Source organism: Procambarus clarkii, chromosome 11 (assembly GCF_040958095.1).
Source record: "Procambarus clarkii isolate CNS0578487 chromosome 11, FALCON_Pclarkii_2.0, whole genome shotgun sequence".
Lineage (NCBI taxonomy): Eukaryota > Metazoa > Arthropoda > Malacostraca > Decapoda > Cambaridae > Procambarus > Procambarus clarkii.
The window spans coordinates 41,393,302-41,418,461 of NC_091160.1; the positions used below are offsets into that span (position 1 = coordinate 41,393,302).

Below are 25,160 nucleotides of genomic sequence, written 5' to 3' on the forward strand. Positions count from 1 at the left end.
ATATCCTTTTTACAGTACATAACTCTGTTTATACACTTTCCAATTACTTTAATTAATCGATTTTGTAATGTTTTCAAGGTAAACCAAACACAAAAATATCAATTGGTAAGACTTGAACATTGCTGCTAATGTATTTACTGTCGTCAGTGATTTAAAAAGGTGTTAAGAATTATCTGTATCCTTCAAATACAGCTCAAAATGGAGTTTAAAATTTAAACTTTATTGTAGTATTAGAAACAAAACTAATAAATTGTTGAAAACTCTGGTTGGACCCTTTAATTAATTATTAAGATGATATGACTGAAATCAAAACAGTGATAGTCTAGAAGTAAGACACTAACATGACTAGGATTAAGACACTGACATGATTAGCATCAAGGCAGTGGCATGACCAGGATTGACTAGTCATAGCAGCTATCCAGGGAGGACTGACTGACGTGACTTGTTTGACTTGTTTCAACGTAACCAGTCAGTCCGCCTAGTCAATCCTTTCCGGAATGACTGGGCGCCAATCCTTAACTGTAGCCTCTGTTCACCCAGCAGTAAATGGGTACCTGGGTTAGTAAACAATTTGGCGGGTCGTATTCCATGTGAAAATTAGGATTAAGGACCTGCCCGAAACGCTACGCGTGCTGGTGGCTCTACAACAATGTAATAACTCTTGTATATTTAAAAATAACATTGGTTCCATTGGAGTGGCGTTGGTTCCTCACTTGAAGCATCGATGATTCGGCGTTGGTCTTGGATATTGTACCCACTGGGTAGGATAACGTTAGTGACATCAATATGATCTCAAGAGTGACATCATTTGAAGCGAAACATTGGCATCGCTAGAATCAAGATGGCGGTGTAAATTGCTCTTTAGGTCGGACTGGAGAGCTTGGTGGAACATGGTCACACTGCCCACTGGTCACACTATCCAAGTGTATAACGTTATCCACGTTGTTGAATTAGCGTTATCAACGTTATTCTTGGATAGTGTGCCCACTGGGTAGGGACCGTGTTTATTTTTTCTGGTGAACCGTCCGCCTTCTTGTCACGACTTGGGTTTTCCATAATAGTTCAGTGACCCCTACTGTTCGACCTGGTGACATTGCTCCGTTTTCCCTGATTAATTTGACTTTTTCTCTGGTGAGTTTGATCTGTATTTCTTGGTGAGAATATTCCGTTCAAGGTGAAGGGAATTTCATAAATTGTGAATTATCGTTTCATAATAGGCTGATGGCGCGACTTGTGAATTTCTGATGGTGGCTTAAGTGCATTTGGCGACCCCAGTCTTTGGCCTTGTTGCTGAAGAGCAGATACTGGTGACTCGCAGCTGTTGGCGCCTTTTGGGTGACTTGGTGAGTGTTGGTGGTACGGTGGTGGAGGCACGGGAAGGAGAGGGTGGAGGAGGGTGGCACTACCTCAGCTGGCATATGGGCCAGAGTGCCACCCGCCTGCTGGCAGTGTGGAAGTTGGCGTCACTGTCGACGGCCAGGAGGCCGCCCTCCAGGCCCGGCTGGGAGTACAGCCAAGGCAGCTCCTTCATCAGAGACCCGTCCACCCACGCCCACACGCCGCCCCAACCCTCCGTCGAACCTCCCACCCACGCCCGTCCAGAGGGCGCGCCGCCTGGAACATAAAATACTAATAACAGGGAAGGAATGGCTGTGTATAGAGCAGTCAGGAGGGAACTATCAGGGGGGGGGGGAAGTGCCAAGCCATTACGACAATGTAGCCCCTTGGGATGGATAAGGATTAGGGATGTGACCGAGGGGTGGAGGAAGGAACGGTGCCCAATCACTTAGACGGTCGGGGATTGAACGCCGACCTGCATGAAGCGAGACCGTCGCTCTACCGTCCAGCCCAAGTGGTTGGAGAGACAGTCAGGAGTCAAGGGGGTAATTAATGGGTCCTGTAGAGGTCTGGGGTCGCAGTTAAGCTGATTACTGCCATTAACTATTCACAGCTGGACGGATTGGGTAGTTAGTGGTGAGGAGTCTCTTGTCCCCAGTGAATTACTGATGATAACTTAGTACAAACGGTGAGAGAAGACGTGACTCGGTTGTACGGGGTAACATTACAAGGGAAAATGTCTAAGGAGAAAGTCATCAAGTAACAACACACATTAATGGCGCGCGTCTCACACTTACTGAAGTCGGTGGAGGCAACAAAGCTCTTGAAGGCGTCCATGTCGTGTGGGACGACCAGGTCGCCGCTGACCTGTCGCGCCCCCGCCCGCACGCCCACCACACTGAGGGCGTAGCTGTGGCACCGGGCGCGGGCGGCCTCCCACGGCGTCCTCTCTCGTAGCAGTGCCAGGCAGTGAGCCCCCACCAGGAGGAAAGGCGGCGGGCACACTGTAGGAGAGGTAGAGTGAGGTGGCCACGCCAGGTGAGGGCAGGTCAGGGTGGCCACGCCAGGTGAGGGCAGGTCACGGTGGCCACGCCAGGTGAGGGCAGGTCACGGTGGCCACGCCAGGTGAGGGCAGGTCAGGGTGGCCACGCCAGGTGAGGGCAGGTCACGGTGGCCACGCCAGGTGAGGGCAGGTCAGGGTGGCCACGCCAGGTGAGGGGGGAGGTCAGGGTGGCCACGCCAGGTGAGGGGGAGGTCAGGGTGGCCACGCCAGGTGAGGGGGAGGTCAGGGTGGCCACGCCAGGTGAGGGCAGGTCAGGGTGGCCACGCCAGGTGAGGGGGAGGTCAGGGTGGCCACGCCAGGTGAGGGGGAGGTCAGGGTGGCCACGCCAGGTGAGGGCAGGTCAGGGTGGCCACGCCAGGTGAGGGGAGGTCAGGGTGGCCACGCCAGGTGAGGACAGGTCAAGGTGGCCACGTCAGGTGAGGGCAGGTCAGGGTGGCCACGCCAGGTGAGGGCAGGTCAAGGTGGCCACGCCAGGTGAGGGCAGGTCAGAGTGGCCACGCCAGGTGAGGACAGGTCTAGGTGGCCACGCCAGGTGAGGACAGGTCTAGGTGGCCACGCCAGGTGAGGGCAGGTCAGGTCTCCTAAGGTTTCAAAACATCATGAAAAACGTGAATTGAAAGTTTCCTCTCCTAACCTAACCGAGTAAGCCAGAGGACCCAAAACAGAAAACGGTACGGCATCACTGTGAGGGGCGGCTGAGGTGTGAGGGGGTAGTGAGGGGCGGCTGAGGTGTGAGGGGAGTGGTGGGGGGCGGCTGAGGTGACGGGTGAGGGTCTAGGTGGCCCAGCCTCACTACCCCTGCACCTGACGCCTGGCTCACACGCCACTTAAGGGAGTAATTAGTTGTGGAGATTCTCTGGTCTTGCCTTTATATGTGTGTGTCTCTGCTTTCATCCCATTAAATGAAAAAGCTGATGAAATTGCTAAATTGGCAACTCATCATCCAGTGATACATAAAACAATTCAACCCAGCCTAGAGAACATAAAAAACATCATCACCAAAAAACTCTCACACCTCAACAAAGCCGACCTGCACCAGAGAATAGCTGAAGGTTCGCCATCTGCAACATGGTATCCCCCCCAGACCCACAGGTGAGGCGAGGGTGGCCCCAACTTACCTATGGTGTGTGTGGGGTGTCCGTCAGAGTGGGCGGCCTCCCCAGACTGGTTGGTGGCGTGGCTGGTGCCGCCCTCCACGCCGCCCTCACCAGTGTGGCCCTCACCGTCGGCGCCACAGGGGCACCCACCACCGCCCCCCGTCACCAGCTTCAACTCTTCACCAACATTCTCTATAGCTGTAGGAAAATGTATTACATTTTTCTCATTCAAAATGTGGCATTCTTTCCAAGGTCATGATATACATTTCTGTGTAAGAGATTGTGTAATGGGCGGCCACACGCTTGGGGCTTAGCCTCAGCAAACTTTGCAAGGTGGATGGTCTGTGGTACAGGCAGTACATAGGGTGGTTGTGGCCAAGCCTCGTGTCTTCCGGGGTTTCACATTAATAAAAAAATTCATCGTTACTAAGATAGCTAGGATGGATGGTGGTGAAAATAGTACTGGAAAGGTGGAAAGAAAAAGAAGAAACTATCAGGGGAAAAAAAGCACCAAGCCATTACGACTATATAACACTGGGAAGGGGACAGGATAAAGATTTGGGATGGGACGGGGGGAAAGGAATGGTGCCCAACCACTTGTGTGGACGGTGGGGGATTGAACGCCGACCTGCATGAAGCGAGACCGTCGCTCTGCCGTCCAGCCCAAATGGTTGGGCTGGAAAGCTGGAAAGAAAGAGGAGATGTGGTGGTGTCTGGAGCAGGAAGGTCTTACCCACCTTTGCGGTTATCGTCAACTTGGGATCTGAGGACATGAGTGACCTCCTCCCGGGAGAGTCGCTCCTGCTGCAGTTCGCTCACCAGGTGGTCGAAGCCGTCCCTCAGGTCGCCCCTGAGGCCCCTGAGCACCGTGGTCAGCTCCAGCAGGGCGGAGTGTAGCCTCTCGCCGTCCCTGGTGGAGGCTCCGGCCAGGGTGTGGCCCCACGTCGACACCTGCAGCGTCAGCACCAGCAGCACCACGTTCCTCGCCCATCTCTCCTGTAACACCAGTGGCACGGGTCATGGCTACGCTCTTGAGGCTATCTTTATGTGGGTAAAATTATGTAGGGATATCGTGCTGGGAAGAAGTTTTGATCTGTCTCCCTAGATCACTGATAAGTAGTCCAAACCAGGAACGAGAGATGATAGAAATATCGTTAACCTTCTCTATCTTTTGGAAACGTACATCTGAATGACCTTACTTGAACAGACACGAGCTCCGAGGCAGGAATATATTGAAGAGGCACAGGAAGCAAGATGAGGACTAAAGTTATCAATTAAGATTTACAAGGGAATTAAAACAATAACAGAACTATTAAATCCAAACTAGGCTGCGTGTTTCTCAGTAGCCTATGATGGTGCGGATTTAAAGATAGTATTTTGTCTAAAAGATTTTAAATGTATACACAGAATTCCTGTGAATTATATCTCCTTGATAAACTGTTCCGAATATCTAACCTGCTACTTGATTAAAAATAACGAACTTTGCTTCATTTGAGTAAAATCGTTAGCCATTATAACCCGCCCTATAATTGTTGGATTATAACCTTCATTAGAGTAAATTGAGGCATATTAATTGGCGCATTGTTCACTATACATAGATCCACTGTACGGGGCTCATTTACACCTGTATACCATACAGGGATCATTTACACTTGTATACCATACAGGGCTCATTTACACCTGTATACCATACAGGGCTCATTTACACCTGTATACCATACAGGGCTCATTTACACCTGTATACCATACAGGGATGATTTACACCTGTATACCATACAGGGCTCATTTACACTTGTATACCATACAGGGCTCATTTACACCTGTATACCATACAGGGATGATTTCCTAGACCCGATATGAGTTGACAAGACCATGTCAAGACCTCGTCACTGCTGGTCTGGAATATCCCTAGTCACTGCTGAACTGGAATATCCCTATAGTCACTGCTGGACTGGAATATCCCTAGTCACTGCTGGACTGGAATATCCCTATAGTCACTGCTGGACTGGAATATCCCTAGTCACTGCTGGACTGGAATATCCCTATAGTCACTGCTGGACTGGAATATCCCTAGTCACTGCTGGACTGGAATATCCCTAGTCACTGCTGAACTGGAATATCCCTATAGTCACTGCTGGACTGGAATATCCCTAGTCACTGCTGGACTGGAGTGCACAGTTGCTGGAACAAGAATCACTGACAGTCCTCTGGAATTAATATCTATCTGTAATCGCCTCACAGGGTCGGTTGTGGTATTCTAATATAATTATTATCCTGTCTGTCAAGGACAGACAGGTGTCATTACACCCACAACAGCTGCATGCTGTTTAGCTTCTCTTAAACCACAGTTATGGGGCCAAGTCGTCCATTTGGGTTTGAGATGACATTGGTTACGTATAAGTATAAGGACCTTACGTATAAGGACCTGCCCGAAACGCTGCGCGTTCTAGTGGCTTTACAAGAATGTAAATACTGTACTATCCAATGTATTCTCACAAACCCAATGTACCTTCTTGTATATATATAAATAAAATAAAATAAAATAAAAATAAAATAAGTAATTGATTTTATTGCTTCCCAAGGCACGGGAAGCCTGGCTTATTGAGGTCCTCCTATCTTCCAGGGGCCAACTGTTGTTCTTCCTCGGGATGCAACCATGCAACAGTTGTCTAACTCCTGGGGGGTGTCTATTTAGTGTTAGGTGAACAGAGGCATGAGATGAAAGGAAAAATGTGGCCTGCCTTGGGGATTGAACCTGGGTTCATCAGTTGAGAGCTATGGACGTAGACCACTATGCTGTTCAATAAATCCCTGAGCTATATGTTTAACTGATCTCTAACCCTGTCCATGGAGGACAGAAGAAAATGTATATATGCTGGTTAGCATTGTAAATGTGTGGCCACGTTTGTGCTAGAAAATAATAAAAAAAAAAATTAAAAAAAACACTGCTTCAGCCCAAAGTTATTTCTTTGACTATTCATATTGCTAAATAATATCACAACGTTCTTTATTTCAGAGAACCTCGTTATTGTACCATATAGGTTCCTGTTATTCTTCATCCTGTAGCCTAACATTTGAGGAGCTTAACTGTCATATAATGTCTTCTACAGGACTTCTACGCCCCTGGGACCTACATTATTAGACAGGGCACCAGTGGAGACTCCTTCTACATCCTCAGGTCGGGGAAGGTGCGCGTTACTCAGCGAATACCCGGTGAGTATCCTTTTATAATGCTACCTTCCCTTAACCTTCCCTGTAAGCTTCGTTTCTGAGTCCATTATGAGTCTCTAATCATTCCCACTACCGGAATGGATTACGAGAACTTTCAAATCCAGGGATCACATCACAATGGTTGTACTCTTCATGTCACTTGTGTTGTCCCGTCTTGAGTACTGCTCAGTACTCACTTCCCCCTTCAGAGCAGGAGAGATTGCTGAAATAGAGGGAATACAGAGAACATATACGGCACGCATAGACGAGATAAAACACCTAAATTATTGGGATCGTCTCAAAGCTCTCCAAATGTACTCTCTAGAAAGGAGACGAGAGAGATACCAAATAATATACACATGGAAAATACTGGAGGGACAGGTCCCTAATCTGAACAGTAAAATAACAACGTACTGGAGTGAACGATATGGAAGAAAATGCAGAATAGAACCAGTGAAGAGCAGAGGTGCCATAGGCACAATCAGAGAACACTGTATGAACATCAGAGGTCCAGTGAAGAGCAGAGGTGCCATAGGCACAATCAGAGAACACTGTATAAACATTAGAGGTCCAGTGAAGAGCAGAGGTGCCATAGGCACAATCAGAGAACACTGTATAAACATCAGAGGTCCAGTGAAGAACAGGGGTGCCATAGGCACAATCAGAGAACACTGTATAAACATCAGAGGTCCAGTGAAGAGCAGAGGTGCCATAGGCACAATCAGAGAACACTGTATAAACATCAGAGGTCCAGTGAAGAGCAGAGGTGCCATAGGCACAATCAGAGAACACTGTATAAACATCAGAGGTCCAGTGAAGAACAGGGGTGCCATAGGCACAATCAGAGAACACTGTATAAACATCAGAGGTCCAGTGAAGAGCAGAGGTGCCATAGGCACAATCAGAGAACACTGTATAAACATCAGAGGTCCAGTGAAGAGCAGAGGTGCCATAGGCACAATCAGAGAACACTGTATAAACATCAGAGGTCCAGTGAAGAGCAGAGGTGTCATAGGCACAATCAGAGAACACTGTATAAACATCAGAGGTCCAGTGAAGAGCAGAGGTGCCATAGGCACAATCAGAGAACACTATAAACATCAGAGGTCCAGTGAAGAGCAGAGGTGCCATAGGCACAATCAGAGAACACTGTATAAACATCAGAGGTCCGCGGTTGTTCAACATCCTCCCAGCGAGTATAAGAAATATTGCCGGAACAACCGTGGACATCTTCAAGAGGAAACTGGACTGTTTTCTAAGAGAAGTTCCGGATCAACCGGGCTGTGGTGGGTATGTGGGCCTGCGGGCCGCTCCAAGCAACAGCCTGGTGGACCAAACTCTCACAAGTCAAGCCTGGCCTCGGGCCGGGCTTGGGCAGTAGAACAACTCCCAGAACCCCATCAACCAGGTATATGTGGGCCTGCGGGCCGCTCCAAGCAACAGTCTGGTGGACCAAACTCTCCCAGAACCCCATCAACCAGGTATCAACCAGGTAAGCGCCTACGGGATGGGTATGGGGCCCACTACCACCCACAGGATGGGTATGGGGTCCACTACCACCCACAGGATGGGTATGGGGTCCACTACCACCCACAGGATGGGTATGGGGCCCACTACCACCCACAGGATGGGTATGGGGCCCACTACCACCCACAGGATGGGTATGGGGTCCACTACCACCCACAGGATGGGTATGGGGTCCACTACCACCCACAGGATGGGTATGGGGCCCACTACCACCCACAGGATGGGTATGGGGTCCACTACCACCCACAGGATGGGTATGGGGCCCACTACCACCCACAGGATGGGTATGGGGTCCACTACCACCCACAGGATGGGTATGGGGCCCACTACCACCCACAGGATGGGTATGGGGCCCACTACCACCCACAGGATGGGTATGGGGTCCACTACCACCCACAGGATGGGTATGGGGTCCACTACCACCCACAGGATGGGTATGGGGTCCACTACCACCCACAGGATGGGTATGGGGTCCACTACCACCCACAGGATGGGTATGGGGCCCACTACCACCCACAGGATGGGTATGGGGTCCACTACCACCCACAGGATGGGTATGGGGTCCACTACCACCCACAGGATGGGTATGGGGTTCACTACCACCCACAGGATGGGTATGGGGTCCACTACCACCCACAGGATGGGTATGGGGTCCACTACCACCCACAGGATGGGTATGGGGTCCACTATCGCCTAGAGGATAGGCATGGAGTGTATAATATAATATGAACTAAATCAAATCAGCTTCTTCTATATTGTGGCCACACCTCATCAATTATTATCATGAGGCCACACCTCATCAATTATTATCATGAGGCCACACCTCATCAATTATTATCATGAGGCCACACCTCATCAATTATTATCATGAGGCCACACCTCATCAATTATCATAAGGCCACACCTCATCAATTATCATAAGGCCACACCTCATCAATTATCATAAGGCCACACCTCATCAATTATTATAAGGCCACACCTCATCAATTATTATAAGGCCACACCTCATCAATTATCATAAGGCCACACCTCATCAATTATTATAAGGCCACACCTCATCAATTATCATAAGGCCACACCTCATCAATTATCATAAGGTCACACCTCATCAATTATTATAAGGCCACACCTCATCAATTATTATAAGGCCACACCTCATCAATAATAAACAGAATGTGCATTTTTAACATAATGTTGTTTGGCCCTTTTTTGTTATATATATATATTTATATTTACACTACTCTTCAAAGGTTGGAAAAACTACATAACTTTTAGTTGTCTGTGGTGGTTTGCCCGAAATGCTAAGCGTACTAGTGGCTTTAGGTATTATATGTACTACCTCTTATCTATAAATCTAACAGGATGTTTGTACTGTAACGCTGCAACTATGTATGTACTGTTCCTAAATAAATTATTATTATTATTATAAATTATTATTATTATTATAAATTATTATTATTATTATAAATTATTATTATTATTATAAATTATTATTATTATTATAAATTATTATTATTATTATTATTATTATTATTTTATTTAATATTCACTGTCGGAGACCGGAAGCTTGTACTGTACTGTACTGTACTGTACTTAGACTGGTCCACGTCACTCCAAGGTGGAACTAGTGACCCTCCCCCAGGATACAACCCACAACAGTTGCCTAACTCCCGGGTACCTGTTTACTGTGCCACCAGGGAATCGAGCCCGGGATCCTCAACTATGAGTCGAGGACATGAACCGCTGCACCACAGGACCCATTTGAAGACACTCGTACAGTAGCATATACTAATGACTTTCAATATCAATATTCTTTAACTAATTACTCACTCTTATTGTGACTATTTGCAGGTAAGAGTGACGAGGAAGAGATCAGAGTGCTGCAGAAGGGCAGTTACTTTGGGGAACAGGCGCTGCTGAGGGAGGAGTGCCGCACTGCCAGCGTCATAGCCATGGCTCCTGGGGTGGAGTGCCTCACCTTGGACAGAGAGTAAGTTATTCATTCTTCAATTAAAAGCTTGTGAGTTTAGAAACTAGTATGCTGCATGCACTCTGCATGCATTAAGGCCAATACTGTACTTCCAATGAAGTTTTATGTTCTAAAGAGCAATCTTCCATCCATGAGGGTTGTGCTGCAGTATATACGTGTAGCTCTGAATCTAATGCTGTCATCTATTGGGGGAGGACGTCTTTTCCCTGGCTTTAGCCGCTGTGGGTCTCTGTTTTAACTGCTGAGCTATCTTCCTTTAAAGAGGTTGTTAAAAAATTTTTAATAGAAATTCCAGTAGTGAACTTCAATCACTGGAAGCATGCTTTTCACTCTATGCACCCCTCTATTTTTTTTTTTAATTTTAGAGTAGTTGGTTTTAAGAGGCATTTATCAAATACAATTTTGGTGGTATTCAGAATCTGTCAGTGTGTCTGGCAAGAACCAAACTTATGAGATTGCCAAGAATGTCAACTTAAGCCAACTTAATCCCATAAAGGCATTTCCTCACATTTCACAAGTTTACCCAGAGATTAAAACAGCCACCTCTGTCTTGACTGCAGAGTTGGGGTCGCACTGTTAGAGGGCACCACGACCCGCTCCCCACAATATCAAAGCGAGGCATTGCTTCCATAAATCAACGTTATCAGCGCTAATTTGGCGTTGAAATGACATTGCTCCTGGATATTGTGCTCACTGGGAAGAGATCATATGCCCAGATTTATTATGCCACACCACTGGGAGAGTGTGCTTGTTTCTTTTGATATCAGTCACTAAATAACACTGTACTTGTTCACTGTGGCGCCTGTTCCCTACTGTAACAACTGTGTTGCTACCCTCAGTGTTCAGTATCACAAAAATAGTGTCCTCCACTGGGAGGACACGCTTAAGTATCTCGGAGATTATCGAGAACATTAATAGCAGGTTAAAGATACATATGAATGGGTTTGGGTAGCTATAAATAGGAGCTGTAATGTATGGGCCAATAGGCCTTCTGTAATGGCCTTCATTCTTCTGTTATTACTGAACATACTCTCGCACTTCACCAGTGGGGAGGATATTTCCCTTTATCAAAGAGGCTCTCTGCCTCCCACAGATTATTTGTTGTTTTTCATTGCAGGGAATGTATAACTTTAATGCAGACAATGAGTCATAATAACACATTCTAGGAGGTGACTTCAATATTGACCTGTGTCGACAAAATAGCCCCAAGTCGATTATTTCCTAAACAGCACGAACTCCTGTATGCTAATCCCCACAATCACCAAGCCCATCCGAATCACTCAAACATCCACTACTACCAACTACCTACTACTATTGCTACTACTACTACTACTATTACTACTATTACTACTACTACTACTACTACTGTACTACTACTACTACCTACTACATCCGCTACTACCAGCTACCAGCTAGGGCCTGACAGCTAAGTGGACAGTGCTTTAGATTCGTAGTCCTGAGGTTCCAGGTTCGATCCCCGGTGGAGGCGGAAACAAATGGGCAGAGTTTCTTTCACCCTGATGCCCCTGTTACCTAGCAGTAAATAGGTACCTAGACAGCTGGTATGGGCTGCTTCCTGGGGGTGTGTGTAACAAAAAGGAGGCATGGTCGATGACCGGGCAGCGGGGATGCTAAACCCCGAAATCATCTCGAGATAACAGATCTCAAGACCTTGGATTACTTATGGACTAACATAACAGCTCCCCTTACATCTGGTATAATCACTGACAGAACAACTGACCACTATCCTACCTTCCTCACAGCAAACATGGACATAACATCACCAGACACCAAGAAACTTACCTTCCAGCTACACAGTGAAACAGCAATAGGCAATCTCACAAATGCACTTCACAATTTAAACTGGGAATCTGAATTCAATAATACACAGGATATAAATTCATTAACAAACATCTTCCTTTCCAAAACTCTAAGCCTCTACAACACTCACTGTCCTCTCCTCACCAAGCAAGTAACTGCCAAAAGATTAAACAATCCCTGGCTCACAATTGCATACTTAAAACAATCAACAAGAAACATGAATATGAAAAAGAACTTAGGATTGGCCTAGTTACACAAGAAGTAGTTAAGAGATACTCATCATTGCTTACCAGTATAATAAGAAGAGCAAAACTTTCCTATTATGAAAGTAGATTCAAAGAAGAAAAAAGAAACATGAAAAGCACATGGAAAGCTATTTCTAACATCCTAGGATCTAAACAGCAATCACATAACAAGCAGATAAAACTCTCCAAGGATGGTTATACACCTGCAACAGATCTAGAAATGGCAACTGAATTTAAATGCTTCATTTCATCAGTTGGTGCTAACCTTGCCAGAAAAATCCCACAGACACATGTTACTACGTATCCTCAAATAATCCTCAAATTAGGATATAATGTACATGTTGATAATCCTCAAATTTTACTATAATGTACCTTCAAATTTTCTTCAAATTTTCTTACAAGCATCTGTCAACATTTTTAAATTTTGCTACAAATTACCTACATGAAATTATCTGTTAGATTAAGGACCTGCTCGAAATGCTATGCGTGTTAGTGGCTTTACAAGAATGTAAAAAACATCAATGTTATGTACTCTCATAAACCCAATGTACCTTCTTGTATATACTGTATATACATAAAATAAAAATAAAAATAAATAGCATGGCTTGAAAATATGAGAACTAAATCATACACCAGAAGATGAGACGACAATGTTTCGGTCCATCCTGGACCATTATCAAGTCGATTGTGTATGAATCAGTATGGATTAATCTTATTTCCTGGATTGTGCTTTCGACTTCACACAATCAACTTGATAATGATCCAGGACGGACTGAAACGTCATCGTCTCTCTTCATCTTCTTGTGTGTGGTTTGGTCAACACTCTTCAATCACATTATTATGACTCATCGTCTGCATGTGCTTTATTTGATTGTATTTACACTATTCTGAACCACTAAACTTGCCGATAATGCCAGAGAAAGACTTATCAATCAATTAATTAAAGTATTTATGGCAGGATCATAAATGTGAAACCAATTTCATTCCATTGTTTCTCAATTTGTAAATCTTTTATAAATACGATACAGTTGTACAGAACTGTGTAATTAAATACAGTAGGAGTAACCAGTGGTGCCCGGGTCTTGCTTCCCCTTTGCCCTCTCTGCTCTTTCATTCTCACCTCTCTAATTCTTTTATCTCTCTCTCCTCTACTCATCCTCCTTCTGCCCTTCCCCCCCCTCTCCCTAGCCTCCTCTCTTTATCTTAATCTCTGTCTCAGGAAATGTAATGCTGTAGCCAAAATGAATTAACATTCATCATTTGAGTAAACCATGAAAAATCGTGAGTTAACAGTTGAAGTTGGCATCAAAACTCTACAGAAAAAATATCAGTGATATCATTGCAATCTTCCTGAAAATCCCAGGGGCATCACTATAGATGCAGATATTTTTTAAAGCATGGCATTTGGGCCAACCCAGAATTATGCATTTTGGGTGCTCCCACACCCACCATGTGTCGTGTTGAAAAGTTGGGTGAAGCTATCCCAAGCATCTGGCCTCCTAGACATTTTATTTTATATAGTTTTATTTGTGCTTATTCTAAATGCCAGACACAGCCTTCATATGTATAGTAATTATTTAAGAAATTCATACATTTTAACTTAATTGTTCTTTAAAGTTTAGATGAAATTTACTTAAATAATTAAATGTGACTAGTGCAATATTTTGTTGCAGATCATTTATTCAACTTATTGGTGACCTGTCAGAGCTGCGGGACAAGGACTATGGTGACGAGACGCGAGGGGTCCCCAGACCCATCACTGGACCACATAATGTTGATGCTGTAGCAGGTCAGTCACAACATTGCTGTGGTAATCATTTTCTGAGCTCTAGTATAACACTTCTCCTATTTTTACTATGTACAGTATATGAATATTTTATACAATGGTATATAGAATAATGTAGAAATTTGAATTATTATGCTGCACTTTGTTCAGTGATAGGTTCAAAAATATAAGTTTAGAACTTAAAATTAACTTACTATTTCCAATATTCTCACCATAAATGCATCAAATTTGCCTGCTATTTTGAAAAGCTTAACAATATTTGTTACGTTATACGTAGACATTGTATGATTCTAAGAATCGGTTTAGTAACATCAGGTGAGTGAGTATAGGTGCTTTCACCGCTGTAACAATTTAGCAAGTGGCATCATTCCATACTGTTTTAGATCAATGAAGATATGCAATTTGAATTGTATTTTATTGTTCTGCTGTGCTGTAAATTTGTCACAAAATGATGTATTGCAAATAGGGGCAATTAATGTACAATATTTTGGAAAATTTGATACTGTATAAAAGTTCGTTATTTCTACATTTCTTTCAGAATACGCGTACATTCGCCTGGACGACCTGGACGTTGTGGCAACGCTGGGAGTCGGAGGGTTCGGACGAGTGGAACTAGTACAATATGCCCATGATAAGACTATGACTTTTGCCCTCAAGTGCCTTAAGAAACAGCACATTGTTGAGACACAGCAACAAGAACATATTTTTTCAGAGAAGCGAATCATGATGGCAGTTCGTAACCCATTTGTAGCAAGGTAAAGCCCTTTATGTAAATGAAAATGTTTGACGATCCATTTATAGCATGAAACAGTAACATCTTTGAGTGGTTTATAACAGTATGGAAATGCTGTAATATGTAACTACTGGGTAATATATTTGACAGTGCTCAGAACAGGCTGTATAAGACCTTCCAAGTCATACAATATTATAAGTCTCACCCTACAGGTCGTACAAGACCTTCAGAGTCATACTGTTTAATAAGCCTTACCCTATAGGTCCGACAAGACCTTCAGAGTCATACTGTATAATAAGCCTCACCCTATAGGTCCTACAAGACCTACAAGACCTTCAGAGTCATACTGTATAATAAGCCTTACCCTATAGGTCCTACAAGACCTTCAGAGTCATACTGTATAATAAGCCTCACCCTACAGGTCCTACAAGACCTTCAGAGTCATACTATATTATATGCCTCACCCTACAGATTATACAAGACCTTCTGAGTCATACTATAATATGTACATCACCCTACAGATTGTACAAGACCTTCCGAGACAATAAGTATGTATATATGATGATGGAAGCATGTCTAGGTGGCGAAGTATGGACACTCTTGCGTGATCGTGGTTGGTTTGAAGACCTCACAGCCAGATTTTACACCGCCTGTGTCGTTGAGGCCTTGGAGTATTTACACGCCAAGAATATCATTTACAGAGATCTCAAACCAGAAAATCTCTTGCTGGATTCTACAGGATATGCAAAGTTGGTAAGTCTTATCTATTGATGTCCAGTGCTCTATTTTCTACCATTCTAATTCTAGTTTCTTCCAATAATGAACAACCGAGCACCATTCTATTATTTCTAGTGCTCTGTGTTGAAATTTTGCAGCATGTATATTTATCAAATACCCATAGATTCCTTTTATTGTTCTACTCTTTTTAACATGGTAGCGATCAACAGGTACCTGGGAGTTAGTAAGCACAATCTTTTTTTGTTTGCTGTCAGAGAGGTCTAGTTTATAAATAAATAATATAAATAAATAAATTTATATTTAGGTAAAAGTATATACAAACATATTGAGTTACAAGCAGAATGTTGGATTTCTAGATAGAGCTAGTATATACTATGCTTAAAGCCACTAATACGCACAGCGTTTTGGGCAAGATTGATTGGCGTTATTGTTCTCCCCCATACACATCCTATGAGTGGTAGTTTATTGTGAACTCCATACTCATCCTGTGAATGGGAGTTTATTGTGCACCACATACGCACCCTATGAGCAGTAGTTTATTGTGCACCCCATACTCATCCTGTGAGCTGTTCTGGGATGCATCCTGGGAAACGGGAAGTTGATGGTGAAGGGGGGTGGGTGGGGGAGGAGGGGTATCTCGATAAACTTTAAAGGCATCCATCCTCTCCTCAACTACAGAAAACCCAGCACACAAAACACAAATCCTATCTTGTATCATTTTTCTCCTAGTTAATTTCAATCTTTAAGATCAGTCAACTGTCAGGAAATTAACGATGCAATCAACTGTAGCATATTTAACCTGCTCATGTCATGTTTGCAGGTTAAAATTTTATTAACTTAAGTAGTATAGAGGTTGGGATAGTTTGTACACTAAGTCTCTAATGAACTAGTCTTATAGTTGCAAATTTATACAGTACAGTATCTACTGTAGTTTTAATAAGCTGCAATTGTTTAATTATATGACATGTTCTAATGTTATACGTCAGTATGTATGCTGTGTATGCAATCTGAAAAGTATAGACATTTATACTGTATTTTATGCACCTCAACCCACTCTCACAATTTCACAAGCATCAAATTTGATGCGATTTTGCCTAACCGATGTTTATTATTTTGAAGGAGCGTTAATATTGCAGTGCTGGTCATGTTGCTAAACCCTCAGAATTATTACGCTCTAGTCAAAATAGTGATGTATTAAGTCTGAAGACAGGTTAAAAACCTGGCATTAGTAAGTATGAGTTTTGCCTACTTTGAACTCATGTTATATTAAGGTATATTTAATTTTGTCCAGGACAGGAAGCTTGTGTAGCTTGCTTCTATTATCTTGCTAATAGCTTGCTGCTATTTGCACAAAGCTTGCTAATAGCTTGCTAATAGCTTGCTACTATTAGCACAAAGCTGCTATTAGGACAATATCCAACTCTGGCCCCAGACAGCACTCGGTACCCCTACTCAAATCTCTGAATATGTTAGATATTAAGTCACTGCACATCTTCTCATGTGTATTTTATATATATATATATATATATATATATATATATATATATATATATATATATATATATATATATATATATATATATATATATATATATATATATATATATATATATATATATATATTTATTTAATTTATTTAGGGGTACCACCACTGGTTTAATTAAAGGGACCCACATCCTCGAAGAAGAAAAAAAAAAAAAAAAATATATATATATATAAATAAATAAAATGCTGAACTGTAATGTCAATCCTGACCTTAAAAGCTTCCTAGAAGGTTGTAACAGAACCCATGAGCACCACACCAGAAACAAATACCTTTTTGATATTCCAAGAGTACGACTTAATCAAACTAGAAATGCTTTACAAATCAAGGGACCAAGAATGTGGAATGATCTTCCCAATCATGTTAAAGACTGTACCTCTCTCAACCAGTTTAAGATAAAAACGAAGCACTACCTAATTAACTCCCTGTAACCTACCTTACCTCTAAAATGTCAACCCATGTCTGCTATTTTTAATCAAATGCTGTTTGTCGACCAAATTGTATTTTTGCTATTTTTCTGCCATGTTCCCCCCCTTTTTTATTTTAATATTTTCTCAATACAATTTATACTTTAATCTCAATTAGTATTAAGTTTTAGTCTTAAGTGTTTTTTCTGACCGGAACGCTTTGTGTAATAGTGGCTTTCAGGCATTCTATGTACTAGCTCTATCTATAAATCCATCAGTGTTTGTATCACATCTTGTATTTATGTACTTTACCTGAATAAACATTTGAATTATTGAATTTGAACATTTGTATATACATTATATATACAGTATTAGGCTTGTATTGACGTCCCCCAAAGGTCGAACTACTGACCCTCCTCACGATGCAACCCCAAAACAGTTGCCTAACTCCCAGGTAACTACTGTAGCTACTGCTAGATGAACTGGCCAATAGGTGAAAGGAAAGGTGCCCAACCATTTGTGACCTGCCTGGGAATTGAGCTCTGGATCATCAGTCGAATCCAGAACATTGTCACTGTGCTACCAACACCCCGCGTGGATATTATTCGGTGGTCAAGTTTTAATTGTTACAAAATCTTCCTAAAAAATCTTTGCTTTATAATGTAGATTTTGTTATTTTTAGGTTGACTTTGGATTCAGCAAGAAGCTTGGACCCAGCAGCAAAACGTGGACATTTTGTGGCACTCCGGAGTACGTGGCACCCGAGATCATCCTCAATAAGGGCCATGATAAAGCAGTTGACTACTGGTCTATTGGCATCCTTATGTACGAGCTGCTGACTGGAACGTAAGTACTGTACAGTACTGTATTTCGAGATCATATAGTAACATATTGTACCAATTAAAAAAATGGTGTTTTAACTCATTGTACGCTAAAACATTTTTGGTTTTAGCAGTTGGAAATACAGCTAATTATACAATAATATAATTCAATATTAGCACTGAATCATTTCTAAAATTACAAAGAAAATCATTTAAATATACAGTACTGTATATTCTTATAAAGATTACAGTGTAGTTCAGTATCAAAATATTATTTGGCATGTCTCGAAGGAGCCACAAGAGTAAATCATCTATATGAAAGAATGACTGTCTGTCCGAGGCTTCGGGCTAGCTTCACCTAGCTTTGCAAGGGGAATTATCTGGATTAAAGGATGGACATAGGCTGGTTGGGATTGGTCCTATTGGTCATATTAAGAGGGTAAGGCAAAATAGTGACAACCCCCCATGTCACCCTAGATTTCTTCCCATGAAAGTGAAGGAGAATTTAGCATTACAGTAAAATAAAATGTGTGTGTGTTCAAGGTTGGAAGCCAGACAGGGAAGAGAGGGGGAGGGTGAGAAGATGATGAGGTGAGAAGCATAGGGTGGGGAGAAGGGAGAAAATGGAGGAGATGAAGGGAATGTGGGGAGAGTGATTGAAGTGGAGGGGAATTGCACTCTCTCCCAGGCACCACTGTGTACCTTTTCTAGTTTTACATATATTTACTAGAAAAATCTGCCCTATAGTATGTGGTAATGTAGCATGAACAGCTTACAAAATTGATACCACATTTATAATTATCAGGATCTCAGAAGAGGTTTTCATGTGGTATATGCTAATAATGTAGGTTATGGGCAAGCAGTGCTTAAAACAATATTTTGAACGCTGATCATTGAACATGAGTAATGTAGACCATTATATATTTTAATACAAACTTTAAATACTGTACAAAGAATATATCATTTGCCTACTGTGTTTACTGTATGGTGGATTTCCAGACATTACAACCCATCCTCCTGTTTAGACAGTACCTATTGTGACCATCATCAATAGTCAGAATTCGTACGTTCTTAGCTTTTATATAATAGTATACTGACTAGTAAGGAATTCTTTTAAAATAAATAAATGAAGCTAAAACACAAACTTAAATATTTCTAGGCCTAGTATAGCACACATATGTACTGTATTAGGCCTCAGATATTGTGTATTAGGTCTAGGGAGGTTAGGATAGGTAGTTTAGTTTGTAAAAGCAACACAAGTAAAAAGTAGTTTTCTGGTTTGTCCAACTCAATAGTTCAGATTTCTACGTTCTCATTTCTTTGTACATAGGTATATAAACTATGGTCCTCATTGTTACTATAAATACAGTACTTACTATTAAAACGGGAGGATGGGCTGGATATTAGATTCCACCCAGGAGTCGAACCCAGCATCAGATAATGCTGGGTTCGATTCCTGGGTGGGACAAAAATGGTTGGCTTGCTAAAGATAAGTGTTGTCAAGAGGAAAAAAAGACATAATTACTGTAGATTTGAAGAAGGAAATCATAGCAATGCCGCCTCTTCCAGTGAGATCAGGGAAGTGTTGGGAACGTTTGAAAAAGGTGACCGTGTTCTTGGAAAAGCATCACCCTAATAAAGCAATGACAACACGGTGAGGGAACATGTTTAATGACAATATGCTGTCTCATTTTAGGAACATCCTAAAATGAAGACAAAAGCAATTGTCAGTAGATATGTTCTTTGGAAAGGTAGAGAAAAGACGAGTAAATGATAGTGAACCACAACCCGGTCCCAGTGGGGTGAAATTTGCAAAGAGAGAGTCCGCCTGACTCAGAGGTGGATTCTCCTTCCACACCATAACCCCTCTCCTCCTCCTCCCCACCTACCCATCATCTCCCCTCAAGCCAACAACGACTCTTCATAAGGTAAAGTACAGTACATGTACAATTATAAACAGTAAAACAAAACATTTATACAGTAATAATTACATGTACAGTATTATATTTAAATTATAAAATGTCATATTAATGGTTTGTCCGGGAACATGGTGGAACGGATTAATTCCATTATTTTAAATGGGGAAATTTGTTTCGAAAGACATGCATTTCACATGAAGAGCTCGGTGCCAGAATGGATTAAATTCGTTAATCGAGGCTCCATTGTTTATAGTGCTGTACTATATTGTATTTGTGTAGTGACTGCCTTTTATTCTCTCCTACAGGCCACCTTTCACGGCTTCAGATCCTATGAAGACATACAACATAATATTAAAAGGTATTGACATGATCGACTTTCCACAACACGTGAGCCGCAATGCTATCTCACTTATCAAGAGGCTCTGTCGCGAGAGTCCCGCAGAAAGACTTGGATATCAGCGTAATGGCATACAAGATATTAAAAAACACAAGTTAGTATTTATGGACTTCCTCTTCCTTTTGTTTTTTTTACAAATTTCATTCCTGTTGTGATTAATAATGTGACATAGACATATTGGATTCTTGTGAGCGAACACATCTTGGATGTTTTTACCAAGTCACACAATATGCACTCTTGTAAACAGTCTGACCCTTCGCCATAAAGGCTCATTGAGAACACTCCAGTCCATTGCCAATGTCTTTTCCAATCAGAATTATTCCAATTTCCAAGTAAAAAATATTCTTACACATTTTATATATGATGTAGTGTATAATTATTTGTTTACTCAGTATTTCTCATTTTCATTTCTACAGAAGCATAAATGACTTAATTACATCCTCATCTTTGTTGACAGGTGGTTCCTAGGTTTTGACTGGGATGGACTTCGAACAAGATCTCTCCAACCGCCAATAATTCCGAAGGTAAGGATAACTACACCCGCTTTCTTGGCGCCAATTTGTGTACAAAGTATTAAGACAATGAGAAATAGGCTACTATATTCTAAAAAAAAAAAATTGTGTCATCCTTAAACCTCTTTCTGTATATGGAAGCAAACCTCGGGCTTTCATACAGGGGTATGATGCAGCTAAATATGTTTTAGTGGGCTCAATTACAAAACAAATTACAGTGATTAGATTTTCAATGATAAGAGAGACGTGGTCCTCTGCACTGTAGAAATGGGGATGATGAGGCTGGGGACCCGTCTTCCCCAAGTGTCTATCTGCTGAAGGTAAAAGTGGCCTAAGATACGAGAACAGGAGGTGCACAGGCCACTATAAGGTAAAGGCAAGTTCGTATGACTATGTGGAATGTTGGAGGCACCAGGAACAAACTGCAAGTGATTCAAATCTTTTCTTTCTTAAAGTTCATACGAAACAATTAAGCAGTATGTAATTATTCAAAGAAAGTGCTAAGCCTATTGCCAAGGCTATTTGCATGCTGCCACAGCAGCTTGAGGGCCAGAATTCAACTGCTCAAGAACTCCCTCACCTCATCAAAACCAACATCAATGAGGGAAGAGTTCCCCTAAGAGTTAATGGATCAGTCAGGTTGTGATTGCTATGTGGGTGTGCAGGCAGCAAGTACAGATAGGTTCATAGATCCAACAAGCACTTAGGAGGCCTGGTCCCAAGGCAGGTTGCATAAAAAAAACTTGAGCAAATCAACCACAAGTAATGACAAATGCCTAAAATGTTTTATATTTCAGATAAATTTTGCCATGTACAAGTGGAGTCTCAGGATAACTGCCAGAATGCTTACAAAGATCCTTGCTCTCAGAAATGGCTAAAATGTAAAGGTTATGTGGATGTTAAAAAAAAAATAGTAATTACAGTTTCTGTTACAGAATCAGTTATGTTTTGATAATTTTTTGGATAATAAAGTAAGAATTTAGGATTATGATGTGACTTCATTTGAATATTCTCATTATAACAAAGCATTTAGATAAAAAGAGTGAGTGACCTTTAAGCACAGGACAGACTACTAAAATCTTTAAATCCATTGAACATTACAGATTAAAGGTCCTGCTGATGCCAGCAACTTTGACTCGTACCCTCGAGATGTTGATGTTCCAGGAGATGAACTCAGTGGTTGGGATCTTGACTTTTAAACTCTTGAAATTACAAAAAAGTTGTAATTTTTGGAGACACTAGAAAGTGACATGCTGCTTCTCCAGCATGAATAATGGAAATACTATAAGAAAAACTAAACTGCCTTTAAAGAAAACCTCAATTTATAGAAAGCTACAACACATTTTGAAAGCTTATATGGTGTACAATATTTCTTTGGATATAAACTTAACATTTTGTAAACTTTTAAACAAAAACAAGTTAAGTGTAAAACTATTCCTAGAAGGTTGCAGAACAAGTTTACTTGTAAACTGCCGTGTTATAATTCTTTGCGGTACTTCTATAACGTTTTATAGCAAAATCAGTACTGTACAGTGATCATGACTTCTCTATTACCTCTGCATAAAACTCTTAGAGCAAGATTTGTGTTTCTTAGAATATGTGCTAATAGCATTGCTCTGACCACCCACATATTTTGTTATAGTAATTATTTATTATTATACTGTATTATAGAAACAAACAAGTTTTATTCTTTTTCGTGATGTTTTCTAATTTTATCCATCCCATTTTAATTTTATGTATTACGTAAACATCAATCTTGTGTTTTATATACAGTATTTTGATATGAGTTCACAAGGTCACAAAACACCAAACTGAAATACTCTGTTGTATAGTGAATTATACAGAGTTCATAGATCTAGGGTGACGACGTGTCAAGCATTTACTTGTCCACTTACGAAACGTGTACATCTCTCCTCAGTCATGGCAGCTTTGTTTACATTGTTATAGACAACACTGCAAAGTCGTCTGTAATAATAATAATAACCTTAGGTTGTGAAGTGTTGAAGTTTGTAAACTGCATGATGAATATAAACAAAGCCATCACGATTGAGCAAAGGTGTACATGCTTTGTAAGTGGTTGCGTAAATGCTTAGGCCTAGGCCTGATTATCGTGAGTTTGTAGTGCTATCTACTAGGCCAGTGACCTGACAACAAATATTCAGCCAGGAGAACTGCCCAGGATCCCACCTTCAAATGTTGATCTCCAAGTCAATCTCTTGTCAAGTCAGTGACTTATTCCATTGTATGACTAATGCGTTAAAAAAGTACTGCTTTTAATCCCTAGCAAAACGTACGTACATACATACATTGAACCCTGGATCATCAGGGTGTGATCACCTGCCTGCGTGGACAGCACTCGGTCACTATCAGAGCCACAAGTAATCATGAAAGGAAGGAAATCAAAGTTAGCTCACTGTTATACACCCCACATTATAGACCTTGCTGGAGTACTACTTATGCAGACATTTACCTGAATTTACCAGAGGGGTCACACACTAGCAGCCTCGGGAAGCTAGCAGCTTGCCATCAAATATCTCCCCCCCCCCTATTATTTTTTCCTAGACATGCTACTGGCTACCTAAGTAGAAATATGGTAAGATTGATAATGTGATGAGTAGTGGTAGCTGTCTTTGATTTTCAAAGAACTGAACACTGAACTCACAAGAACGTAATGAATCTGAATATATACTGATGCCGTACAATGGAATTGAATCCGTGACCCTGAACTCCCCAGGCACAAGCACTACTGACTGGCCCATGATGGTTGTATGGCCTCAATATTTACAAGCGGTAGAACATCTGAATGCATTCCATAAAAATGTAGACAATTGTGCTCCGATACTTTAGATAGATGGCGTGTTTATATTCACAGTACTGAAGTGTGGATTACTGTTTATATATACAGGATATATAGAACAGTGTACTCCCAATCAAACAGGTTTATAAAGAACATTCTTCACAACAAAGAAGGTTGCATTAAATATGCTACTGTATTTGCTATTCTTTATTTTACATGAACTATTATGATTTTATTAGTGCAAGCAATTAAAGAGTGCCTTTGTGCACATGTTGATACCAAAATAAAGATTTCTTTTTAATATCTAGCAAATTTCTTTTTAGTGTTTTTGGCATCAAATTCTGGTCCACACACACACACACACACACACACGTATATGCTTGCTCCACCTGAAATTTTCCGGTACAGTGATCAGTGTATTTATATATATACAGGTACAGTGATCAGCATGTTTATATATACAGGTACAGTGATCAGTATGTTTATATATACTGTACAGGTACAGTGATCAGCATGTTTATATATACAGGTACAGTGATCAGTATGTTTATATATACTGTACAGGTACAGTGATCAGCGTGTTTATATATACAGGTACAGTGATCAGTGTGTTTATATATACAGGTACAGTGATCAGCATGTTTATATATACAGGTACAGTGATCAGCATGTTTATATATACAGGTACAGTGATCAGCATGTTTATATATACTGTACAGGTACAGTGATCAGCGTGTTTATATATACAAGTACAGTGCTCTGTGTTTATACAATATATTTTTAGTCATGCCTGATAGCCAGAGTTGCTTAACAAGCCAATATTTTTTCTTAATTTTAAAAGGTTTAATTAGTGAATGAGTATATAAATTTAATAAATTTTTATAATATTAGTCAAACCTAGCTAGTTTACCTAACGTAAATATATCTAATATTCCTTAACTCTACCTGGCATAGGTTAAATTAAGCCCAATTAGGTGAATAATTAAAACAATATACTTATCTTGTTAATGGTAGATTACCTTCTAAAGAGGTGTTTACAAAATATACAAACTGCTCTGTAACGGAGTGTGAGCGTGGTTATTAGGTACAACAAAATATAAAACATGTATGATATAAAATTCTTAAGTATATCCTCGTTAATGAAATTCATTAGTTGCACAATTTACTCTTAAGTCAGCTGAATAGACAGTGCTTTATTAAATATGTAAATATGAGT

The 25,160-nt window shown here is 41.4% G+C and overlaps 2 protein-coding genes across 2 annotated transcripts in view; one reads left to right on the forward strand and one right to left on the reverse strand.

Annotated features, from left to right (window-relative positions):
* LOC123758454 (uncharacterized) overlaps nt 1-4,515 on the reverse strand; it is a gene marked incomplete at its 5' end in the record, with an annotated part of 5,805 nt that extends 1,290 nt beyond the window's left edge. Inside the window, 4 exons of the mRNA XM_045742888.2 lie at nt 1-1,614; nt 2,136-2,342; nt 3,520-3,696; nt 4,236-4,515. The exon at nt 1-1,614 is cut by the window's left edge and continues 1,290 nt beyond it. Of these exons, the coding sequence (XP_045598844.2) occupies nt 1,403-1,614; nt 2,136-2,342; nt 3,520-3,696; nt 4,236-4,515 (876 nt within the window). The remainder of the gene's footprint in view (nt 1,615-2,135; nt 2,343-3,519; nt 3,697-4,235) is intronic.
* The window catches only part of LOC123758453 (Protein kinase, cGMP-dependent at 21D), a 374,435-nt gene extending 351,593 nt beyond the window's left edge, over nt 1-22,842 (forward strand). Inside the window, exons 8-16 of the mRNA XM_069322688.1 lie at nt 6,609-6,711; nt 10,087-10,225; nt 13,965-14,080; nt 14,616-14,832; nt 15,332-15,563; nt 18,181-18,344; nt 20,544-20,729; nt 21,093-21,159; nt 22,251-22,842. Of these exons, the coding sequence (XP_069178789.1) occupies nt 6,609-6,711; nt 10,087-10,225; nt 13,965-14,080; nt 14,616-14,832; nt 15,332-15,563; nt 18,181-18,344; nt 20,544-20,729; nt 21,093-21,159; nt 22,251-22,346 (1,320 nt within the window). The 3' untranslated portion in view covers nt 22,347-22,842. The remainder of the gene's footprint in view (nt 1-6,608; nt 6,712-10,086; nt 10,226-13,964; nt 14,081-14,615; nt 14,833-15,331; nt 15,564-18,180; nt 18,345-20,543; nt 20,730-21,092; nt 21,160-22,250) is intronic.
* The last annotated feature ends 2,318 nt before the right edge of the window (nt 22,843-25,160 follow it).